The 24,910-nt window shown below is 38.8% G+C and overlaps 1 protein-coding gene across 1 annotated transcript in view; it reads left to right on the top strand.

The window, feature by feature from the left end:
- Window positions 1-23,883, top strand: part of PPM1E (protein phosphatase, Mg2+/Mn2+ dependent 1E) — a 436,341-nt gene extending 412,458 nt beyond the window's left edge. Inside the window, exon 7 of the mRNA XM_077482226.1 lies at window positions 2,160-23,883. Coding sequence (XP_077338352.1) covers window positions 2,160-3,211 — 1,052 coding nt within the window. The 3' untranslated portion in view covers window positions 3,212-23,883. The remainder of the gene's footprint in view (window positions 1-2,159) is intronic.
- The last annotated feature ends 1,027 nt before the right edge of the window (window positions 23,884-24,910 follow it).

Below are 24,910 nucleotides of genomic sequence, written 5' to 3'. Positions count from 1 at the left end.
CGGGCTCTGATGTAAGGGGCTCAGCGCGGACTCTGATGTAAGGGGCTCAGTGCGGACTCTGATGTAAGGGAGGTCTGTGCGGACCCTGATGTATGGGGGCTCTGTGCAGACCCTGATGTATGGGGGCTCTGTGCGGACCCTAATGTAAGGGGGCTCTGTGCGGACCCTGATGTAAGGGAGGTCTGTGCAGACCCTGATGTAAGGACGCTCTGTGCGGACTCTGATGTAAGGGACCTCTGTGTGGACTCTAAAGTAAGGGAGGTCTGTGTGGACCCTGATGTAAGGGGGCTATGTACGGACCCTGATGTGAGGGGTTCTGTGCAGACTCTGATGTAAGGGAGGTCTGTGCAGACTCTGATGTAAGGGGGCTCAGTGCGGACTCTGATGTAAGGGGCTCAGTGTGGACTCTGATGTAAGGGGCTCAGTGCGGACTCTGATGTAAGGGACCTCTGTGCGGACTCTGATGTAAGGGACCTTTGTGCGGACCCTGATGTAAGGGGGCTCTGTGCGGACCTTGATGTAAGGGAGGTGTGTGCGGACCCTGATGTAAGGGGGCTCTGTGCGGACGCTTATTAAAGGGGGCCCTGTGCGGACCCTGATGTAAGGGGACTCTGTGCGGACCCTGATGTAAGGGAGGTCTGTGCGGACCCTGAGGTAAGGGAGGTCTGTACGGACTCTGATGTAAGGAAGCAGGGGGCAGGAGAAGCTGGAGATCTGCACAGTGAGTAGAGAGTAAAGGGGGGGGCATGATTGCAGGGACACTAATATAAAGGGGACTACACTGTAAAGGGGCACTGTAATCATTACAGTGCAGTCCCCTTGATATTTATATCAGTGCTCCTGCACATTACAGACATCACCCCCTCCCGGTCCATGGAAAAATTGGCTGCTCAGTCTAAAATGCCCAGGCGGATTTTTTTGTCCCAGTCCGGGCCTGCACATAGGTCAGCCCGTCAGTCAGGTCACATCCCAGAGCAGTGGCTTCCCCCAGCGCTGCCTGCTGTTTTTTCCTCTACTGCAGAGCAGGGGTCATTGCACACCACAGACAGGCACTTCAGCGAACTGCCCAGGGGGTCCTAGGTCAGGTGCACGTGCAAGCACATCACCCCAGGACAGGGGTCTCAAACTTGCGGCCCTCCAGCTGTTGCAAAACTACAAGTCCCATCATGCTTTTGCCTGTGTCATGCTTGTAACTGTCAGCCTTGCAATGCCTCATGGGACTTGTAGTTTGGAACAGCTGGAGGGCCGCCAGTTTGAGATCCCTGCCCTAGAGCAATGAATCACTACCAGGCTCACTCACCACATAAAAATAAAGGGATAAAAAAGCCTGACCAAAAACAATTGCTAGTGACACTGTCACTTCAAAGGACTGGTAAGCTCAAGCTGCAGTATGTAAAATATTTCTTCTTCTTGCATTGCAAATGTAGAGTAAGTAGCTCCTGGTAGAAATTAAATATTTTACATATATTATCCTGTTGTTATTGTATATGATTTATACTGATGTTCAGCACATATAATCTAAAAGGCAGGTTAGGATGACATATGCAATCTTGCTTTAACAACTAGCCTAAACATTATCTTTAATGGATATGCAGACAATTTAAAATTAAAGGAAATTGATGTAAAAAAAACAAACAACTGAAATTCTAACTCTTTAATGAAGGGGAGGGGGGTGCTGGGGGGAGGGGGGTCTTTGCCCACTGGGAGGCATCACAGGTCCCAGAAGGCTGCCGAACTATTCACAAAGTGCAGCGGGGCACAAAGAGAAGCCGGCTGTAAAGCTGCAAGTAGAAACAGCCGGATTTCCACAATAAACATGCTGGTGCCAAGGACCCAAAGACCTGTGAAGAACCAGGCTGGGTGAGGACTGTTTGTAGCTGCTGACTTTCATAATTTTTTTCTTTCTAGGGTGAAGATTCTCTTTAAGACAAGTGTCCTTAAATAGCATAAATGTGCAGTAATTCACAGAAAATTATCATATTTTATGTTTGATCAGTTGAGAGCAGTCTGATGAAAACAATATTGATATGATTTTGTATGAGTGACTATGCATCACACTTTTCTTTTTTTTAACTTATATTGTGTTAGATGTTGATAATAATGGTAGGCTTAATTTAATGTAGTCCATGTGTAGTTGACGTGTTGTTGTTGTCTTACAGGGGATGCTGAGCATAAGCCATATATTTGTGGTGATGCAGATTCCGATTCCGTCGTCCTTGATGGTTCTGAAGATTATCTCATTCTTGCTTGTGATGGTTTTTATGATACAGTTAACCCTGAAGAGGCAGTAAAAGTTGTGTCTGACCATTTAAAGGAGAACAATGGTGATAGCAGCATGGTTGCCCATAAGTTGGTTGCATCCGCTCGTGATGCTGGCTCCAGTGACAACATCACAGTTATTGTGGTGTTTCTTCGGGACTTTAATGCACAATCTGACACAGCTGAGGAGAACAACCAAACAGAGAGCTCATTCGATGGTGGGCAGGAAGACAATGGAGATAAGGAAAATCAAGGGGACTGCAAAGGATCATGGCCACTCCATCAGTGTTCAGCTCCAGCTGACCTAGGCGGTTATGAAAGTCGCGATTCTTTCACAGACAGAACTAGTTTAAACTTTGGTCCTGGTATACAGGTTTTAGAGAAACAAGACTATTTAGACCCATTACATGGAGGAACTGGCAAGCCACATAGTGCCAAATGCTTGCCATGCTCCCAAGTATCCAGAGCTAGCTCACCAAAGAGAGCCAATGGAAGCAAGGATTCTGTGAAAAAGGAGCCTTTAGAAAGTCCTCCTTCTCATGGAGAGAAAGAGTGTGATGAAAGAAGTGTTTCAAATACTGGCTTGGGATATGTAAATATCTTGATGCCCCAAAAAGAAAGCATTATCTCCTCTCAGGAGCTAAAGGATGAATGTTTGGGAGTGGTGGAGAATGGTCCAACTTTTAAATCTCCTTTACGCTTCAGAAAGAGGAAAGGTGGGACTAAGGCCAGGCCAAGCTTTTCAAAGCTTTTATATTCCCAAAAGCCTTCTCACAAAGCACGGTCCACTTTATCAATGCCAGTGCAGCACATTGGCAAACGTAGGATATCAGTACATTGCCCTGTAGCTTCTAGGAAAAATAGTGTTAGAGTCCATTTGATGAATAGAGCATTGCTTAAGGAGAGCAATTGTATAGCACTGGCAGACCTGCATAGGACCTATCAAGTGTAAAAGAAAACCCAAATTCTTCTGTGTGTTATATAACTGTAGTGCTCCAGTGAATTAGGTTAGATAGATCCAAAATTTAATGGCATCCTTCTCCTATCTTAGTGTGTTGATCTCACCCTAAACAGTGCACAGCGTGGTACTCAATTTTCATACAGATGGACATTTCCACAGTTGTCTGAGGTGCCAGCTTGATTATATTGATACTAGAAGGCATAACTGCTGCCATGTTTGTATCACAACATTTAAACATTTTTTCTAACCACATACAGCAATTAGGAAAAAAAACAAGACAATGTAGATTATACAAAAAAATTGAATACAGTTTGTGCCCTTTGCTGTGAGCAGTTAATTAGATGGTGACTTTATGTGGTGCCAGAACCACAGTGTAACCTACATTAAATGTAGTACAAATTGTGTTGACATCAACCAAAAATGTATTTTGCGTGAGTCTCTCTAGGTTTTAATGAGTACCCCTGTGGTGTTACGATCCTGTCCATTAGCAAAAAAATAAGGTCCTGTGCTCAATGCCTGCTGGTCCTTATGAAGGTTTAAGTCTACAGCACTGACTGGATTAGTTCCAGAAATTGATAGATCAGGTCAACCAAGAGAGTGTACCAGATAATCATACAGTGAGCATTGTGGATATCACTTGAGACATGGTTTCCAAATATACACGTCCTCAAATTACCACAGCATCTGTATATTTACCTACAAAGTGTACTTTATATTTTAAGTGCTAAATATTACTGTCCGTTATTTTTATAGTTTTTGGATAGATGTCACACTTTATAATGGCAATAAGGCACTGCTGGAGTACAGTGAGCTATAGCCAATATTGAACGATTCCTGCGGATAAGCCAACCTCTACATTGTGAGGAAACTCAGGTATTATAAGGCATGCAGTCAATAGCTACATTATAGAAATTATCCTATTTGGTCTAGGAGAACTTCATAATCCACTATTCATTACCTCCATTGAAAGTGAAGAAAATCAAGAGGAATCTGATCTGAGGTCAGCTGTTTGTGTCTTTTGTTTCCAAACCCAACAAGAGAACAATAACCCTCACAATAAGTAGCATCCATACCCTTAATTCTAATCATTCGGCAAAGAAAATGTTTATTCCTGTGTTAGCACTTCATGTATATTTAATTATTTAGAACAGCATGTTCCTTTTCATATGGGTTCGTTGACCTTCAGGCTGCCTTAATTTCATGCATCATGTTTCCATTGCAAAACTGACTAGTGACTTCACAAAACTATTATACCATAATGATCTTTAAAAATCTCTTCTTTAATTGTAATAGCTACAGGCGCAGTGTTGTTTTTCAGTCAATAACTAATTAATGAACGCATAAATTTAGCCTCTTTGTTCATTGACTATTTTAATTCAAACCCAAAAGCAATGTATTGAGATACATTTTGACACTTGCAGTGAAATTCAAAAGCATACCTTGTGTTAATGAAACCTAGATTTACTTGACATAAAAAAATTATTCATATGCAGTTTGACTAGAAATGCAAACCAATTTTGTACCACAAACTGACAAGCCTCCTGTGTAATAGAATATTATAGGAATGGGGCAACATTTGAAACATGTTGTCTTGTATTGTGGTATATCCCCAGTTTGTCATGCATGAAATATCATTATAAACTTATGCAAAAGGACAGGCCTTATTCGCTGCAATATAATATACATACAAAAGATAAATAGATTCATATATGGTTTTAAATTCTTTTATTGTTGCAATAGAGCAATTTTAAAAAATTTTTTTAATATTTAGCTATAGGATTCTCTGCGTGGAAAACGGATATGCAGAGTGTTGAAATGACAAAGAAAACTGGAAAAACATTCCATTATTCTAAAGTCCATACTCCCAGTCCTAGTCAACAAACATTCTGCCGTGTAGTAATGGTGAGGACTTGTAGCTATTAGCGGTCCTCTCTTTGCCAGGTTATGTTTTGTCACAAAAGGAGGGAACAAAGGACACATCATGGAGGGCTGTAGTTCTTTCAGACAGAAAAGCTGCACACATGGGCTGGAAATAAATGGACTCCAGTAAAGGTTCAGGAGAAAAAGCACATAATATTCGCTCCTACCTTTTTTTGCGAGTGCTATGGAAACTGCTTATCTATCAATACATAAAAAAACTGAAGTTCTCTATTTTGTTCTATTCTGCCCTCTGCCTGTCCAGTGACAGGGTAAAATGCATCATATAACTGCCCTTTGAATGTAGTCTGTGGGATACAATGGACATAAGATTCAAAACATTGCCTAAAGAGACAGTAATTCTCTTAGGGCCATACAGGGGTAAAGATAATGCTGATATTTACTGTAGAATCTAGAGAAGGTTCGAAGCTCAGAAAAGTGTAGAGCTGGCCATAGATGGATAGAAAATCAAACAAAAAATCGAGGCAGTAGACCAGTCGTTTGATTTTTGTATGGTTAGTGTGTCTATTTCTGTTTCAAGATCAAAAATGAATGAACAAACTAACCTTTTGGATTTTTTTTTTCGAACAAATAATTTTTTAATTGTTTGCAAATCAATCTTTGGAAAAAAAAAATCTTAAGTGTAATGCACATAAGCAGTAGTAGTATAAGAAATTAATCAGGAAAAAAACCCTCTAATGTTTAAATGATTGAAACCCCTAATGCTGAAAATGATTGGAAAAATGTTGCAGTTTTCAGAAAAAATTCTGATGCAATGATTGGGCAATCATATTAGATCAAAAGAATACAATTTTTGTTCAGATATTCATTTGTTTTTCTACGTATCTATGGCCAGCTTAAGGCAGCCTGGATACTTACATTTAAGTCTAGTCTAGTCTAGTGTCCATTCATATTACCCATTTGGCCTCTATACTATCTGTATTAGAACACGTGTAATGAAATAAACACATGGGCAGCCACTACTGACTTGAAAATGCTAGTTATATGTTATACTGACCCTCTGTTTTTTATACTGGCCTGAAACCAAGCATGCCGAAATTATGATAAAAGACCTTGGGGTTGATTTACTAAAGGCAAATCCACTCTGCACTACAAGTGCACTCACTGTAGATATGATGGGAAGATCTGAAATGAGGGGAAGCTCTGCTTATTTTATCATCCAATCATGTGCAAGCTAAAATTATGTTTTTTATTTTCCATGCATGCACCCCTCAGATCTACAGCAAGTTCACTTGCAGTGCAAAGTGGATTTGCCTTTAGTAAATAACCCCCAAGTCTGACTGTGTTCAGTGACTTAAAGCATTGAAGAAAGACTTGCAACACTCACTTACTCAGGCTGGCAATGGCTTTAGGTGCTCAGATGAGCCCAGGCTTTACTGAAAACTGATGCGAGTAGGGGACCTAAATCTGTCAAGGAATTGTAAAGTAGAGTAGAATGAGGAACCTTCTTGCATACAAGTATATTAGACTGAAAAGAGAAACCCGTGGTAGGGTATGCAAAATTTATATCAACCTGACCTGCCAAAAAGGTATAAATACAGTTCACTATGGAGTACTTATAATATAAAAAAGGGGTAAATAAATTATCAGTGTTTGTACATTTAAGACCTAAAATGTGAAACAACGCTTTTAGTTACTTGCTCTTACCATTTCTGTGCCTTTGAGAGTAAACTAATTACCCTCAAACAACACATACAATTGTGAGAAGTGTTTTGCTTGCTAAAGGCTGTGTGTTACATAAAAAAAAAAAAAAAAAAAAATGTGTATTTTGCATATTTAGGACAACTTCAGAAAAGCACTTTAAACTTATACATTTTATCAGTTTTTGCTTTCTAAATTTATATTCTCATAATGTGAACCTAAGTCAGTTTTGATCTTATGTGTATAGACTTAAAACCCAAAATTGTACCACTAAAGTCCCTTTAACACAACATCAGATAATTTTTTTTTACCAACAGAAAGTTATATAATATTTCAAAACAAAGTGTCCATGTAAATTAACCACTTCTCCTTAAGTGAACATCATATGACGTCCTGGAGTTTTAAGTGGTTAAATCTGAATATCTGATATTTAGATATCTTGTTTTTCTGCCGGCGATTCCCTGTCATGTAAAAACAGCCATATCGGCTATTCAGCCGCTTGATTGTTTTTACAGGCAGCGGGAGGGGACATTTACCATAGAGAATACCGTGGACCAGATGGTCACTGGCCGTCTCTATGACATTCAGAAGCTGGGCGCAACATTATGTCATCACGTACGGACTCGGCAGATGTAAAGACTTCCGCTTCCTGGGCTGGGAAGCCGAGACTATTTTATTATTATTTCAGGATTTTCAACCTTGAGGCAAGATCTGGGGAGTTATAGACCCCAGATCTCGCTGTAAAGAGGACCTGTCATTAGAGGTCGACCGATATGGGTTTTTCTCTGGCCGATGCCGATATTTAGAATCATGGCGGCCGATAGCCGATATATGATGCCGATTTTTTTTGGGCCGATATGTTAGGCCGATTTTATTTTATTTATTTATTTTTTTCCTTTTTTATTTTTTATTTTATTTTTTAATCCCCCTTGATCTAACACACCTTTCCCACTGGGGCGTTTTTCAGGCGCTTTTGGGCTAAAAATAGCGCCTGTAAAATGGCTCCCCTGCAGTCTGTGTGAAAGACAGAGTGCTTTCACACTGAGGCGATGCGCTGGCAGGATCTTAAAAAAAAAAGTCCTGCAAGCAGCACGTTTGGAGTGGTGTATACCGCTCCTCCACCACTCCTGCCCATTGATATGAATGGGCACCACTGCCGAAGCGCATGCAATGCGATTTGGCAGCAGTGCTTCATGGGCGCATTTAACCTCTTCCTTGGCCGCTAGCTGGGTTATATGTGCCCCACTAGCCAAATAGCACCGCTAAAATGATGGTAAAGAGCCGCTAAAACTTGCGTTTTACCATCAACGCCTGCCCGCTCCAGTGTGAAAGCAGTCTTCATAAGTGATACAGAAAATTTCTTACATTTAAACATTTATTAAACAAAACAAAACCTCCAATCAGTTTACTTGTATGTATGATTTAGATAAAAAAAAAAAAAACTATATATTAAATAAAAACAGGTAGTCAAAACTGGGCTAACTTTACTGTTTTTATTTTATTTTTATTTTTTAAATAGTGTATTTTTTTCCTAAAAAAATGCATTTGAAAGACCTCTGTGCAAATGCCGTGTGACATAAAATATTGCAACAACCTCTATTTTATTCCCTAGGATCTCTGCTAAAAAAATATATATCATTTTTGGGGGGTCTAAGTGATTTTCTGGCAGAAAATACAGGATTTTTACTTGTAAGCAACAAGTGTCAGAAAATATTTAGTCTTTAAATGGTTAAACTGAGAACTTCTACACACTGAGATGACTTCATTCATTCAAGTGTAAACATTGTATCTTTCTGTTCTTTTCTTGGCAGCCTGCCCAGAGAGGAGGAAAGGGTTTCTATGACGACTCAGGCAACTTACACTGACTGAAATGACTTCTGTAATAGAAAAGTCCCGCTGTAGTTCTAAATCGGCTTTTTATCAGCTCAAATCGGCCGATGCCGATTATTTAAAAAACGGCAAATATCGGCCGATATATCGGTCGACCTCTACCTGTCATGCCCTATTCCTATTACAAGAGATGTTTACATTCCTTGTAATAAGAATAAAAGTAATCAAAAAAAATTTTAACGGGAAAGGTTCAAAATAAAATTTAATTAACCATTAAATTTTTTTTCAAATTAAAGTGCCCCGTCTCTATTTTTAAAGCATGGCCTGTGGAGATTTTTAAGTTCGGAAGTTTGGCACCATTTCACGAGTGTGTGCAATTTTAAACAGTGACATGTTGGATATCTATTTACTCGGCGTAACATCTTTCACATTATACAAAAAATCAGGCTAACGTTTTCTTTTTTTTAATTCATGAAATTTTTTTTCCCCCCCAAAAAATGCGTTTGAAAAATTTCTCCGCAAATACCATGACATAAAAAGTTGCAATGACCACCATTTTATTTCCTAGGGTCACTGCTAAAAAAAAATATATAATGTTTGGGGTTTCTGAGTCATTTTCCAGCAAAAAAATAAAAAAAAAATTTGATGGCCCCTATAGTCCAACTACACACACCTTTATGGACCCTTATTGGTGTTCTGAACAGAGATCCGATTCCCCTTTCTTCCATACCGTGGATCCCTCCCATGCACTGTCCCAAAGCCTTAAATCAGATCCTGGCCCATACCCTCATGGTTTGGGATTCCGTTAAATACTCTGCATGTCTGATCTCTTCACACCTGCCACATTTATAGCTGTTCAACTGCCTGCTATTTCCACCAGGGTTGGAAAACCCTGGCAGTTTTCAGTGGTGGATACACAAGAATCTTACCATGGTCCATTCTCTGCTTACCGTTAGGGGAATTTGTTTGTACCAACACTTACGTGACTCTTATGAGATCCCTGAATCGGAATGTTTCTGATATAGAGAAATCACTTTATGGAATCATTGACAAAACATCATGAATTCCCATTACTGTCAACTGTTTTTGAAACTAGATGTCGTACCAGCCCTATAACTCAGGCACCTCTTTGTTGTATTCTTCTATATTGAACAATACGGGAACATCAACCCCCTTATATTGTGATACGTGGGCAAAAGACCACAGCTCTGCCCCTCAACCCGAAGACTGGTGTAAACCGTGGGAGGCCTTGTTATGGCCCCGTTGGTACTTCACACCAGCTAGGATCACAAAATGTGTACCGTCATACCCGGCCAAACTACTTTAGAGGTTGTTCAGATTTGGGCGACATGAAACACATATGGTGAACCTGCCCCAAGGTTTGGAGGTTATGGATTAAGGTGTACACGTTGGTTGATATGGTTCTCCATGTAAATATAAGGAAAGACCCATGGGAAATCCATCTGCATAAACCTATTGCGGATGTTTCCCATCAGGAACGCACCCTAATTACTCATATTTTTATGGCAGAGAGGCGAATAATCGCGTGGTCATGGAAAACACCACTTCTAAATGTTGAAGAAATTAAAAATGGAGTCCTCGGTACACTCATAAATGAAAGATTGACGGCGATCCTGTGAGATACGTACAACAAATGAAAATTGATCTGGCAACCCTGGTTAGGTCTAGGCTTCTTGCTCAAATCTTTTATTTGGGTTACAGAATTGTTAGGATGCTCTTCTGTGCTTCCACTAATGCATACTTATTTTACTTATCCATCTTCTGTGCAAACACCCTGCACTGGTTATGCTCTCACTTTATATTTATGACCCACACATCTAATGTAAAGTCATAAAAGGCTAGTGCCCATTTAAAATGGATCCTTTTTATTCCAGCTCCTTTTTTTTTTACCTTTTTTCACTATAGGGGGTATCTGGTCCCTTTTAATGCAATACTCTTGCCCCAAGCTGGTGATCTTTCACCTCTGTTCCTTCAGTATTTTAAAAAGATTACCACAAAAAAGAAAACCATATAGTGCTTTACTCTATAAAAACAATTTATTCATGCCCACTTTACATACATTGCACTCACTTTACAACTTGCAAAAGTGCACTACTCCTTAACAGCCACCCAATCAAATTGCTGATATTTCAGACGATTAACTAGATCCTGCACTTCTGGGTTCAGTACAACTTCTGATGTCATCCAAATTATCTAGTAAATTAGCCATAGTATTGGCAATAACAATGGGTGGCTGTTAATGAGTAGTGCACTTTTGCATGTTGTAAAGTGGGCATGAATAAATTGTTTTTAAAGGGTAAAGCATTATATAGTTTTCTTTTTTGTGCTAACCCTTTAATATCTTGGAGTAACAGACTTTCATGATCGCTGGATGGGGTAAGACTATTGACCAAACAACCCCTACAGAGAAAAAAGGGAGCTGGATTAAAAAGCATCCCATTTAAATGCACACAAGCCTTTTATGACCTTACAATAGGTGTGTGGGTCATAAATATATAAGGTGAGAGCACAACCAGTTGAGGGTGTTTGCACAGAAGGGAGTTTGGTGAAAAAATTATGCATTAGTGAAAGCACAGAAGATCACATGAGAGACTTTTATATATATATGGACACTTTGTTTTGCAAAATTATGTAACTTTCTGTTGGTAAGAAAAAAATATTTAATGTGGTGTTAAAGGCACAATAGTGTTCCTTTTTGGCATTAAGTCTTATACGTTTATATATATGAGATATGTTCTAGGTGTTGGCAGCTGCATTTCATTATACAGAAATTTGGAGTAGCAGTGCAAAGTTTTTTTTTTGTAATTGACTTCCACTTTTGCAGCCAAATTGGGATAGTTTCCATTCACATAGAATAACATAACAAAATCTAAAAAAATTGCCATTAACGTTTTACCTGATTAAAACTCCTACCTAGCTCTCCCCCACTATGAAGTGGGCTGGGGAGTAATGCTTCCAATAGTTAACCCTATCTGTACTGTGCTGGCAGATTTCTTAGTTGTAAACTAGATACATACAGTCTGTCCTAACAGAGGGTTAAATATATCTCAAGGTTTGGGTGGTACATTATATGTTAATGCACTTTTTAGAAAACTATCCCTCAGTCTGCTCCTAATTGCATCTTTGTTTTTCTAAAGCACAACAAAAGCTGCCTATAGAGTCCTATGTATTGTTATGCTCCTAACAAATAGAAAGGTAAAAAATTGTTTGGGTATATTGTGTGAATTGAAAAGCAAATATATAGCTGGCAGATTGGCCAATGTGGTCTATAGTAGATGTGCCTGGCAGGGACAAATGTGCACTGTCTTCATCAGCTTTTACTGATGTAAGCGCTCCAACGCACTTTTGCTGCCTTCTACATACTGTTATGCATGCCCGTATGATTAAAGTGCACCTTAGTGTTGATGGGCACATTTTAAATCTCTCTTATTTAAATACCACTACTGTATATATGGGGCAGATAAATACCCAAGATGGAAATGAGGCTGTGTGTTGCTGTATTAGAAACTCAAATGGTCATCTAAAACATGTTATGCCATAAAAAAGAAAGATTTAAATACAGCACTACATAAAACTTAACAGCAATAACATTCACCTTTGTTTATTTTTTTTACATCTACAGTATGTTCATTTGATCTGCAAAAATGTAATGTCTATTGGGCACCTTTAGGTATGGTTAGCTGGGGAATAATGAATGGAACATTTAGAAAACCTTGCCTACCTGATAAGCTGTCACTAGAGGTATCTGCAGCACAGCCATCCATAATTAAGTTATTAGAGGTATTATATTACAGTCATATAGTGTATGCAGGTAAATATGTTAAAGATGAAGATTGGGTTGTTTCTACTTTAACACCTAGTGTACATGAGACATTAAGCAGAGTTAAAGTAAATTTAAGTGTCCCATGCCCACCCTCTGAGTGTTGCTAGCCATGCAAAAAAACTTTAGGTCATGGTTAAGATGTATATGATATTGCTGCTTGTATTCAGTCAAGAGTTGGTGAAAATGGCCTGTTCTTATAATTACAGTGTTCGTTTGAGGATTTGTCCAATATCTGCTAACCAAATTAAGCCCTTTGGAGAACCTTAAAAACTATGGGATTAGCAAGTTGCTTTTAACAAGCAGCTGTTAACACTAACAGTATTTTTCAAAAATATCTTTTGAAACAAACCATAGATACTAACTAGATGGTAATGTGATTAGGAAATCTCTGTCCATATTCAAGTGAAACGCTTCCGCATTTTTTTTAAAACAGCAGCATCAGGGTGGTTGGATAATTATTTCGCTAATACCGAAAACAGACTTCATTTTCAGTTCACCACTGCGAGTTCAGCTGTATGAAACTGACTATAGTGTATTAGCGGTGTGTAACTGGACAGAAAGATCAGAGTAGCTTTTAAAATATTAGCAAATGATATGTTGTTCATAATACTGTTATGCAAATTATTTTGAAATGTAAGTGTAGGCCCTTTAAATGTATCTAAGCTTATTTCTTTTCTTTAAATCAGTGTAAACAATTTCTAGCAGTTTTGCGGATGTCCATAAGGGATGAACAGGTGTTAGATAGGTAGTAGTTAAACAGCTGCTGACAGATTGTTTTTGCCCAAAACTTCTGTGGAGGCAGATATATGAGCCTTCTAAAACCTAGAGAATGTGTGAACAGAAAACCAGCCTTGCAGATCAGAGGCCCGATGATGAAAAGTCCAAGAGGTACTGGACCTGTACAGCAACCTGTCAAATCCACTTTGAAATGGTGGATCTGGAAGCCGGAGAACCACTTTTAGGACAACAAACAGGAATTCAGTTTTCCCAAAAGAAGCAGTGACCGGGAGGAAAAACCTTGTGATTCTTACTACATCTAGACAATGTGGAGAGATCCCCTTAAGATAAACCTAAGCTGCACACAACAAAAGGGGTAAAATATCCTCATTAAGGTGTCAAGCATCTTATAAACTTTGTCATGTATCTCAAAGACGTTTCTAGCCAAAGTGATGTCCACCAGGAAGCTTAACTTATTGGGAGGCTGTGTAACACGCGCAAAAGAAAAGATTAAAATCCCATGGTTAAAGTCTGTGGCTACACACAGGGAGCAATGTGTGCAACCCCCTGAATGTGAGTACCAGTTAACGAATCAGCAACAAAAAGAAGATGTTAAAAAAAAAAGATAGGGCAGACATCTGGCCCTTAATGATGCTAAGAGCTAAATATTGTTCGACCCCCAAATGAAGTGTTACCCCTGTACTATATTGGAGATGTAATATATCTCAGATATGATTTTCATTAAATGAGAGTTCTTTGACCATAAGTGAAAGCTTTAACACAATAACAACATTTATTATTGAGTAATTGAAAGTATAATACACAACCATCTATTCGTTGTCTATACCAAGGGAGAAAATATTAGGTTAAGATAAGAGAATTACATAAAGGAATACAGAGTATATTCCTTAAAACATTAATTTACAAACATATTTAGTTACAAGTAAAATGCAGACCTTTCCCATAATTACCCTTTTCACCAGGGTTCCATTCTGATGGCTGCTCTCCCATAAAGTGTGTCTTTCCCTCCAATCTAGTCTGTGTATATCATTATAGGCTGATACCTCATTGGTTGGCATAGTGTGGCTCTGATTGGTGAACTTCCCTATTGCTGGTTAAGGACTGGCTACATGTCCAATCCCTATACTTTGCATAAGTCAGCCCCCTTTAATGCAAATCCTGAGCAGGAGATTAACTTTAATGTTCCCGGGAAGTTAAGTATTGAGTCCAGGTTTTCCTCTCTTCATTGCATATCCCAGCATGGGATACTTTGAAGCATGTGTAAAACAATGAAGTGTGGATCCCATTGTTTGTATACATAAGCCTAGGCACCGAATTGTCTGGTCTACCAGAGATTTCTGTGAAGATAATGCTATGCCCTACATAGATACAAGCTAAATGAACTATATTCATAATTATAATATTTTACAGATATTAATGGAGATTTCACATAAACTCATAAGGCAACAGAAGGAAAGAAAGACCCGTCAAAAAGCTACATGGGGAACCATCACCAAAGACTCACACCAGTGAAAATAAGCCTGCTAAGTTTTATGATAAATCTTTTGAGAAGTAGATTTACAAACTTGGCCAGGAGAACAGACACTGTGTTTCAGCAACCAAGTGGTCAATGCCAGTGACTAAGAAGCAGGATGGAAGATAAGAAAACAAATATGGCAGAGGGCACAAATTGTTGACCAACAGACAAATAAGGTCAGCATACCACTCTCTGCAAACCCATTCACATTTCAAAAGCTGAAATGTCATTGCTTTTGATCCTTTAAAGCAGACCTAGCTTCAGCAGTGGAAAGGCATAGATTAGGACATACTGGTCCCATGGTGCTACCAGTGCATCACTCATCAAGTCCTGTACCATGAAGACAGATCTTCCCAGTTTCCAGTTGAATCAAGATGCTAGCAGATCCAAATTTGGCACCCCCAATGCAAATACATATGTTGAAACAGATAGAGAATATTTCCCTGGGTTCTGCCACTTCTTCATTCCAGGACTGTGTATGGGGGGTCACCGAATATAAAGCTCTGCCAAGGACAGTATAAATTCCACTTACGTTGTAGCCATTACACTACTGATTACCCCCCTCCCATGATGACAGCTGTGACACTGTCCGACTAAACCTGGACCAGATGCCTGGTCAGAAGGGAGGTCCAATGACGTGATGTCAGATGAATTGCTCACAACTCCAGTGTGTTGTTCAAAAGTTTGGAATACTTTGAATACCAACAGCACTGAACTGGTCCATAATTCTGCTCTAACCCAGAATACTGGCATTTCTCGAGATCTCACAATCTAAGGAAGCAAAAATTTGCCCTCTAATAATGCTGAGGATAGAAGCTACCATGACAGGGACATGCTGGTTAAATACCGTAACAAAATTATCATGTCAAGAAATAGACTGTACTTGTCCATGCTGTGAGGATGTCAAATCTGGCCTTGCAGTTTTGACAACTTCTCATAGGATCGGGAAGGAAAGGTGATGTTAATAAAGACAAAGATGGTTCAAAGTGGTCCAAAGTCCACAGCTTGATTGATTGCATATGAGTTCAAGGTCAAAGAAGTCTGTTTGCACAGCAACAGGATTATCTAGATATTTGATGACTAGGATACCTCTGAGACGAAAAAGGCCCAGAACTGGTGCAAGAACCTTTGAGAACACTTAAGAGTTGAGGAGAAAACTTCCACTACAAAGTGAATAAATTCTTGGGACGTGGAAAGAGAGGAATGTGTATGTATGCATCCTTTATGTCACTACATGGATGCCAAGAAGCTTCTGGGATAAAGGAAGACACTAACTGACTGAATAGATTCCATCCAAATGTTTTGAGAATGCATGAAGGTGTTGAAAGCCTTCACATTCAGGTTGAGACGGGCCTCCTTTGGATTTTGAAACTGTAAACCAGTGTGAGTAAAATACTGGAAACCTTTTGGTTGAAGGTATGGGAATAGGAACTCACTGGTTAAATGATCCTGGAGCAGCTGAAAGGCGGTCCATCTGAAATTGCTGAGACAAAGGAAGTCCTGCCAAAGCGTTGGCAATAGAAGCTTCCCAGACCTCCGCAAAGGCCATAAGATGTTTCCCCACCTAAAGTGAAACTGAAGAGGAAAGTCTTCAAGGGCCACATTTATCCGCAGAGTTCTTGGTCTGCACATATGTCTTGAAGTCCTGGAAACTGAGGAGGTGGTGGAAGACTTGTTGGGCCAGGAACTGCAACCTGATTAAGGGATAAGCATACTCACTTCGTATCCTGCAACAAAATATTCCTTTCATTCCTCTGTCACCTATTAAAGATATCCAGGTTGGAGGGGTTATAGTTATTACTAAGTCTGTAGCATCACAGCTCTGTAAACTGAACCTGAGGCTGTTTACATATATCTAGCTGTTGGCTTTCTAGTGAGATCAATCCTTCTAGAGCCATTATTGGCGGTTGACTCTAAATGAATTACTTGCAAGGGCTTTTAAAGCATCGCCTATGGGAAAATTTGGGGTTTTGTTTTTTGCAGTTTCATTGCTTGACATGTTTGGTATTTGTTTACTCAATACAACCTCATCTTTTATATTTTTCCAGAAATATGGGCACTATATTGTGCTTGTGTGCACTAAAATTAAAGTGATTGTAAAGTCAATTTTTTTTCTATAAAAATAATAAACTTTTTATACTTACCTGCTCTGTGTAGTGGTTTTGCACAGGGCAGCCAAGATCCTCCTCTTCTCTGGTCCCTCTTCAGCTTTCCTGGCCCCTCCTTCCTGTCGAGTGCCCCCACAGCAAGCAGCTTGGTATGGGGGTACCTGACCCGAGTCACAGCTCCCCGTGTCCATTCAGACAAGAAGCTGCAGTTTGGCCCCACCCCTCTCTCTCCTGATTGGCTGACTTTGACAGCAGCGGGAGCCAATGGCCTGCTGCTGTGTCAAGGAGGGAGAGCCAAGGCACTTGTGGACATTGCTGGATAGAGATGGGGCTTGGGTATTAGGGGGTGCTGGGGTGGCTGCTGCACACAAAAGGCTTTTATCTTACTGCATAGAAAAACTTCTGCCTCTACAACCATTTTAACTTTAGTGTGGTTGTTTTTTCTGAAAATATGGGTTTGATAAAATAGTTGTGATATCATGTGACAAAAATTACAGCTACCGCCATTTTATTCTCCAGGTTGCTCTGCTTTTTTCTCCAGGTTCTCTACTAATCTTCAGGCCAATAAAGTGCATTTTAAGATGTGAAATGTGTGAAAAAAGGCAAGAATGGCTGAGGTAATGAAAGACTTAATGGGCCAAGCCTTCAGTTTTTAAGTGCTTAGTGTCGATCTTTTCTGTAGGCAGCAGTATAACCCTACATTGCTAATTACCATCAAGCTGTGCCCCTCAATAGACAATACCGAAAAATTAGCTGTGCCAACAGTAATTTGTAAAAGCACTAGTTTAGAAATGGAAAAGGCAACCAAAAGAAATTAGAAATCTGTATTACACTCCAAACATTTTAGGTCTAACTCACATTACACAAATCTCACTTTAGACACAGATTTAGACTACTTGGAATTATAGTATGTGAGCCACCCCTCAGGCTAATCGAGGCAGAACCACGTAATCAGTATTTGATCTAGAAACCAATATTCTGACATTTACTTCCAAACAATTATTAACTAGTCAGAAATATAATAGGCTAATCACGTATGAAAAAAAAGGGTCTCAAGGTAGAACAAAGAAAGCATTGTAACTACAGGCACAAATGTGGTTTTAGAATAATGTAATCCCCAGACTGGAAGCAGGTACAAAATGGTTACTCTGGACAGGACATGCATCATAAAGTATCTCTGGGCCAGAACTTATGGTAGCAGGGTAGGAGGGAGTACAACTCATATTTAAAACCTTAGTGGTTTTATTCTTTTAGTTTACAAAAAAAAGAAGGGATTCATTTATTTGTGCATGAATACAATCTTGGTACTATCTTTCGGACAGCTACTGTAGCTATCTGTGAAAAAAAAAGCATGCAAGTTTTTATTGGTGGAAGTGTTGCTTTTGCAGTCTGCTTCGAAAAGATCTGTGCACATTCCTCCATAGACCTAAGTAACATGATTGCCACTGTACCGCTCGTAACTCCTAAGATAACTTTAAAAGTAGCCCTTAGTCACTGGTGGAAAGCATGGCTTACCTTTTTTTCCCACTCACCATATCCCTCTTTGTATGCCCCTTCTTTCTACCACTTTGTCATTCTAATCATTGCTAAACTTGGCTCAGGTTTCAACTTTTCATTTTAATTTCACAAGAATGGGATGCAATAAGGAGAGCTAATAAGGATCAGGTGAGACTAGCATCATCTATCTTTCTCTATAGGCTTTTTCTACTCTATTACCTAGGGAACCATTTATGATTTATGTAAATATAAGTTTATGTGCTTATATCTATTGAAAAAGCTGCTGACAAAAGATACTCAATGAGGAATATGAGTGATTATTTTTAGTTACAATACATATGTATTTTAATATTTTACAGAGTAACTAAATCATATTTTTATGACTGTTTGATATATAAATATATAAAGACAAAAGCTGCGTGCATAAAAACCTTGACATACATCACTGCCTTCGTGGCATTCTTAATCAGGTCTGTTAGATTGGCGTGAACCTGTGATGACATAAAAGGATACAATTATGCCTTTGACATATTGCGGGTAAAAAAACCTAATAAGGTACCCAAATAGTGCATGAGTACTGTAACTGTTGTGCATAAATTCATCAAGAATGTCAGTTATAGCTACATCCATATCCTAAAGGAATAGTTCACTTTTACCAAAAAATGGCCTATGCAGATAAAGGGCATCTGTAGATCAACACAAACTGATCAAAGTTGAATTCTGCCCTTGGTATAGGTGTAGACCATTTGCAAACCTCTGAAGACTGACAGAAAAGCTCCCAGAAATCAAATCCCATTCTGCCTCGTTGCTCAAGCTGTTACTGTTTATATGAGCGAGCTCTCAAACACTGAGCTCAGAGCTATTGCATCAGGGGAGAAAAAGCACATGTGGCAGGGTTGGAATCGGAGTAGTTCTGTCTTGTGATGGTGGAGATGAACAGTAAGAGCTAGGAGACTCTTAGTAATGTCCGAACAGCAAGGCAGGATGGGATGATGCAATCTGAGAGTTTTTCAGTCAAGCTTCAGAAGGTACATAAATGGCCTACACCAATAGCAAAGATTGTATTCAACTTTGGTCAAAGCTTTATCCACAGATGGCCCTTACCTGCAAAGGCAGTTTTTTGTTGTAAAGGTGATTAATGCCTTTAAAGTATAACTATACCCAAGAACAAAAATGTAATATATTGCAATTTACCAGTCCTTTAGAGATGGTAGCTAAATTAGGGTTTATTTTTTTTTTTCTCAGGCTATTATTTTCTGCAAGTATAGAAAATTCTTGATGATCGTTCCACAAATGCTGTGTCCATTTAACTTCCTGTGAACGTAACAGGAAACAAAAAACCTTATCTTTCTTTTGTAAACTACTATTTCCATTATCCCCGAGGTAAAGGCAGCCAGTCATGTTTGAAGTCCAGCCTGAGCAACAACCATGGCTCTTCTCTTATAGATACAGTGGAGTTGTAAACCTAGTCAGCACAGGACAGGAAGTGTATTATATTTGCAGGATTATTTAGTGAAAATAAAGGGAAATGGCATAATAAATTAAAAATGTTGCAGACATCACATCTAAGGACTTGCAATCTACAATATATAACTTTTTTGGTTGTGGGTTACAATACGATTTATATAAACAGCTTTTTAAAAACAGAGACAGAAAAGAGCAGTTACACTTAAAGTGTAACTATGGCTAAAATAAATAATGACACATATGATGTAGTCTGTGACTAGCATTAACAAATCAATCTTTGTTTTTCTGAGTTCCTCCTATAACCGTTTTATTTGCTGGTTTACAGCGAGTAAAGTCTGTTGTTTTTTAACTTCCTTTAACAGACCAAGCTGCCCAGCAAAGGTGTCAGTTAATGTGTTGAGACAAATCATTTAACACCAATGGGGTCAGCATTTAGGGATTTATGCAAAAACCTTTACTCTAAAAGGAAAGAAACTACAGCTGTAACTGTTTAATAACCGTTAGCTGGAGTTCCGCTTTAATCTTTTAGTCACTTATGTGAATTCCATCTAAATCTACTAGTCCATCCAAAACTACTCTCTCCACCATTTGAAAATGCTGCTGTCCGTGGGTGCCTATGTTGCTACTCCATAGATACAGTGGAGGAGTAAATGTAGCCACTCTAAGACAGAAGGTTTATTATTGGCCAATTACCATATGAAAATAAAGTAATGGAAAAAAGAAAACAAAGGCAGCCACCATATCTAATGATTGGTAAGCTTTGATATATGACATTTTTGTTTTTAGGTTTAAGTATTGATTTAAAGTGCAGGGAATTTGCAGACTATGGTGGAGATTTACTAAAACTGGAGCAAGCAGGTTTTAATTTCAGCTTATTCAGTTAAGCTTTGACATTAAGCCCCTGTTCACATCCGGGCGATTTGACATGTGAAATCGCATGCCAAATCGAGCCAAATTTCCTGGCAACGGCACCATCCGATTTGGTTCACCGCCAACTTTCTGGTGCCGCACCGATTCCCAAAAAGTAGTTCCTCCACTACTTTTGGTGACTTTGAGGGTGATTTCAATAGACATCTGTGCATGAACCAGCACAGATATCTTTCAAAACTCGCACAATTTCAAACCAGCCAGTGTGAACGAGGGTGAAAACCTATAAGTCGATTGTTTCTATGCAAAGCTGTACCAGAATTTGCACTCTTTGGTTTTAGTACACCCCCTCCTTCCCTATTGTGCTGGAAAATAATGGCATTAAAACTCTGTAAATATTTTAATTTATTATAAATACAAACATTCCAGAGTATTATTTTATAATGTGACAGTAATGCAAAGTCTTGTAATGTTTGTGACCATGTTAGGATTTTTGATCTGTATTATGGGCCACTGAGGATGGTTACTATATGCATATTCTATGGCAGTGCAAGGATGTTGGCATTCATACATATTTGAGTATTCTATAGTCATGTATGAACCAAGTTGCCATTAGGTGAATTGAAGAAATATATCAGTGATGCATGGTTCTTTGTTGGTTTTGAGATTTAGATTATGCAGGTCAGCTCCATCACTAGTGTTGTAGAACAAATGATGCACAATTGAGAGCCTTTACAATGCACAGCACATCTGATGGCCTTTGAGGGGAATTATGAACTATTTTGACATATACTCTATTGGTGGATACTGTTATTTGTCCAGTTACTTCATTCCATTTGCTCTTTACTTTCACAGAAGCTACAGTATTGCTGGACATAAATTTACTCTGATAAAATGTACCTATAAATGGCCAGTCTATAAACAAATTATTGCTATGCAGATATGTACAGAACAGCTTCAGATTACCAGGCTTTGTTTATCAAAGTGTCTAGAGTGAGAAATAGTCTCATGCAGTTGGTGTTGTTCCACAGTAACCAATCCACTTTTTTCTTTTTGCCATACTGAAAAGGTGGAACAACACTGATTGATTTATCAGATGATTTATCCCTTAGGTTTGGTTCACACTGTTGTTTAGATCGGCTCACAGCAGGGGTCTGGTGAATCTCTGTTCTCCATTTCAGGGGTGAATCAGGCCCAAATTTTGGGCTAAATTCGGACCTTAAATGGACCAGAAGACGCACAGGACTTTTCTGCAAACCACTCTGTCCTAGGGATGTGTGAATCGGTTCCATTGAGAGCCGCTCACAGTGTACTGACATGCGAATTGGATGCAGTGAAACCAGCATCCAATACACACCAGTGTGAACCCAGCCTTAAACACTTGGATTAAAGAGGCAACACAGTTACATATTTTGCAATATCTGCACATAGGCACGTAATAGGAGCTAGTCTATATGATTTCGAATCGAGGATTGTGTATAAAGGTTTTCATGCTTGGTAGTGAATTAGCTTTTCACAAGTACAGTGTTACCATTTCTGCCACATATTTATGTTTACGTCAAGAAATAATCCTGAACTAAATATGTTTTCTGTGTACAACACATATGATTAAAAGGAATCTGCAAGGTCAGAATTGCTCAATGAAAGTAACATGGAATAGAGGGGGACAGTTTGAACCCCAATGAACAGAAAATAAAAAGTGGGGCAGAATGCTAGGGGATCTGAAACAAGATATTTTTATAGTGCATTCCATAGGAGGACTGGTGTTAAATGCTAGCTATGCCACATATCATTTCTGTGACTTGGACATTACAGTATAAATCTATGATACCTATGTATACTAACAGTAGTGGTTTACCAGTCCAATATATAACGCTCTATTCTGTGCTTTAGATGACAGAAGTTTTGTGAAATACTGTGTTCTCTCAAACCCACTGGTGATTAGAAATCTGTGCCCTTATTTGCTGCTTGCTGATGTAAGCAATAAGTACCCCTATAACTAATAATATATAACATCTCTGTATATTGTAATTTATGATGGTATGACTTGGTGAAAATAAAAAAAAAAATAAAAAAAATTTGACCATTATGAAACACTATAAAACATTGTATTTATTACCTGTCAATGCAGAGGCATATTCCTCAAGTTCTGTGTTATGTAGTGTGTTCCTAGTAGTGCTGGCGTGATTAAAAAAAAAAAAAAAAATGTATAGAAATCCAATAAAAAAAAAAACTGGAGTATCCCTTAATAATATCTGGTAGGAATTAAAGTATAGCGTTGGTTTCAAGAGATTATATATCCAAGCCATCAACCTAACACTGTTAAGAACTCGCTTGAAAATGATTCACTGTGAGTTGATAGACACCAACGCCTGTTGGTATGCTTGTACACACATTAACGTGTTTTAGTTTAGAAGGGGGCCTGCATTCCTCTCCCATTGCTGGGAGCAGTACTTGGCTCGAAGACACGTTTTTATACATATGTAAATATTATGTTTGCCTAGAAGTGCCATCAGTTGAACTTGCAGAAAACAGCATCACAGACTAACAAAAATAATGACCGAAACTTGGGAATCTGCATTAAATATTAAAATTACTTCTGGCCTATTATTTCCCTTTCTCTTCCATAACAACATTTGGTCACTTAGTATTAAACATTTTATGAGTTGTAAATTGGTTTTCATACCGAGCTATGCTCAGCTCTTGAATGATCAGCTGCTAACAAATCTTTTTATTAGCACAAATACAAAATGAACAAGGCCTAGTAGAAAATTATTATACACTAAAGCATACCAATACGTTTTTTTTCCTCTTTGTACATTTGGTCTCCTGCTTACTCTAAGAAGAATACAGATAATACTGTATATAAAACAAGACTACATATATTCTAAGTCATGAACATAGCTATTTCTCTACTACAGTGTTGTGTTTCAAAATCTTCATGTATGGTATACAAAGAGTCTAATATATGTTAAAAATTTATTTTCTTTTATTTCCATCTTTTTTTGAAGAGTTTAAATGCACTTTTTACTGAGACTTGATTTGTTTTTGTTTATAAAACAAGGGCACTCTACATGAATTGGATAAACTAGTTTTGTTTTAAAAGAAAAAACCCATCTGTGTATTAACTAAAATGCAACTTGTTCTATCAGATAAAAATAAACTGTTGTTGGGATTTGACCAGTATAGTAATAATTAAATAAAACTATAAATCATTTTTCATGTGTACTCGCTTTATTGAAGTGTTTTTTGATTAGATGCATATTAGCCTTAAAGTGGTTGTAAAGGCTTCAGGTTTTTTACCTAATGCATTAAGGTAAAAATCTTTTTATGTGCGACTCCTGTAGACATTGGCTCCTGTTGCTGTCAATCAAATTCCATGACGAGGGGACAGAGGCCACCCCCTCCAACACAGATGAGCCTTTTGACTTGTAGGCCAAGAGGCGATGGTCCTGCTGGAAGCTTTCAGACTTTTACGCGTTTCATTCAGAACAATGAACAGATGTTCCACTTTCCTGATACCAGCTATTGCATCAATATAGGCTCTCAAGGTATGGCTCACATCCAGCAGCGGGCTCACATCCTGGGTGTTTCCTGAAAGGAACATAGGGAGTACAATCTCTTGCATAATGTGAAACCTGGAGGCCAATACCAATGGAAAATCCCATTTTGGGATCATCGGGATCTAGTCAAATTGCAGCTTTGAAAAACTGTGTAACCAAGGAATTAGATGCCCAATGGGTAACAATGAAGGCAGAGAGCACTGAAACAGGGCCTTTACAGAATACTTACACAAAGGCACAACTCAAGCCCTGCTTGCAGGAACTCCAGAACATGCCATACTTGTGACTGAATAAAATAAGGGATCCATAGGCATCTCCCCTACCTTCTCCATGAATGCTAAATGCTGCAAAGAGAAGAGCAGATGCCTCAAGGTAAGTAAATCCACACAGCCAGCAGCATAGAATACTCATGAATAACCTTGCTGAACCTTGTCACCTGTGGGGGGGGGGGGGGGGTTAAAACACACTGTCAGGCTGCAGCGGGAGTGAAGACACAAATTGGCTCCCATAAGGCTCACACTGCCCCCCAAATGGGTAGGTTGGTGGCACACATGCGCAGAGGGGAAATCCACCATGCATTCTGTCAGAACTATTGAGGCTAAAAGAATTATTTTTGAAGGCAAAAATCATCATTTTTTCCCATGTTTTGGTGAGCATGAGAAAATAAATTTTTGTTCCTAT

This window comes from Lithobates pipiens, unplaced genomic scaffold (genome assembly GCF_037356315.1).
Source record: "Lithobates pipiens isolate NorthernLeopardFrog02 unplaced genomic scaffold, aLitPip1_a1.2 Scaffold_16, whole genome shotgun sequence".
In the NCBI taxonomy this organism is placed as follows: Eukaryota; Metazoa; Chordata; class Amphibia; order Anura; family Ranidae; genus Lithobates; species Lithobates pipiens.
The sequence above is the reverse complement of the archived record's forward strand: the minus strand, read 5'-3'. Positions and strand labels throughout refer to the sequence as shown.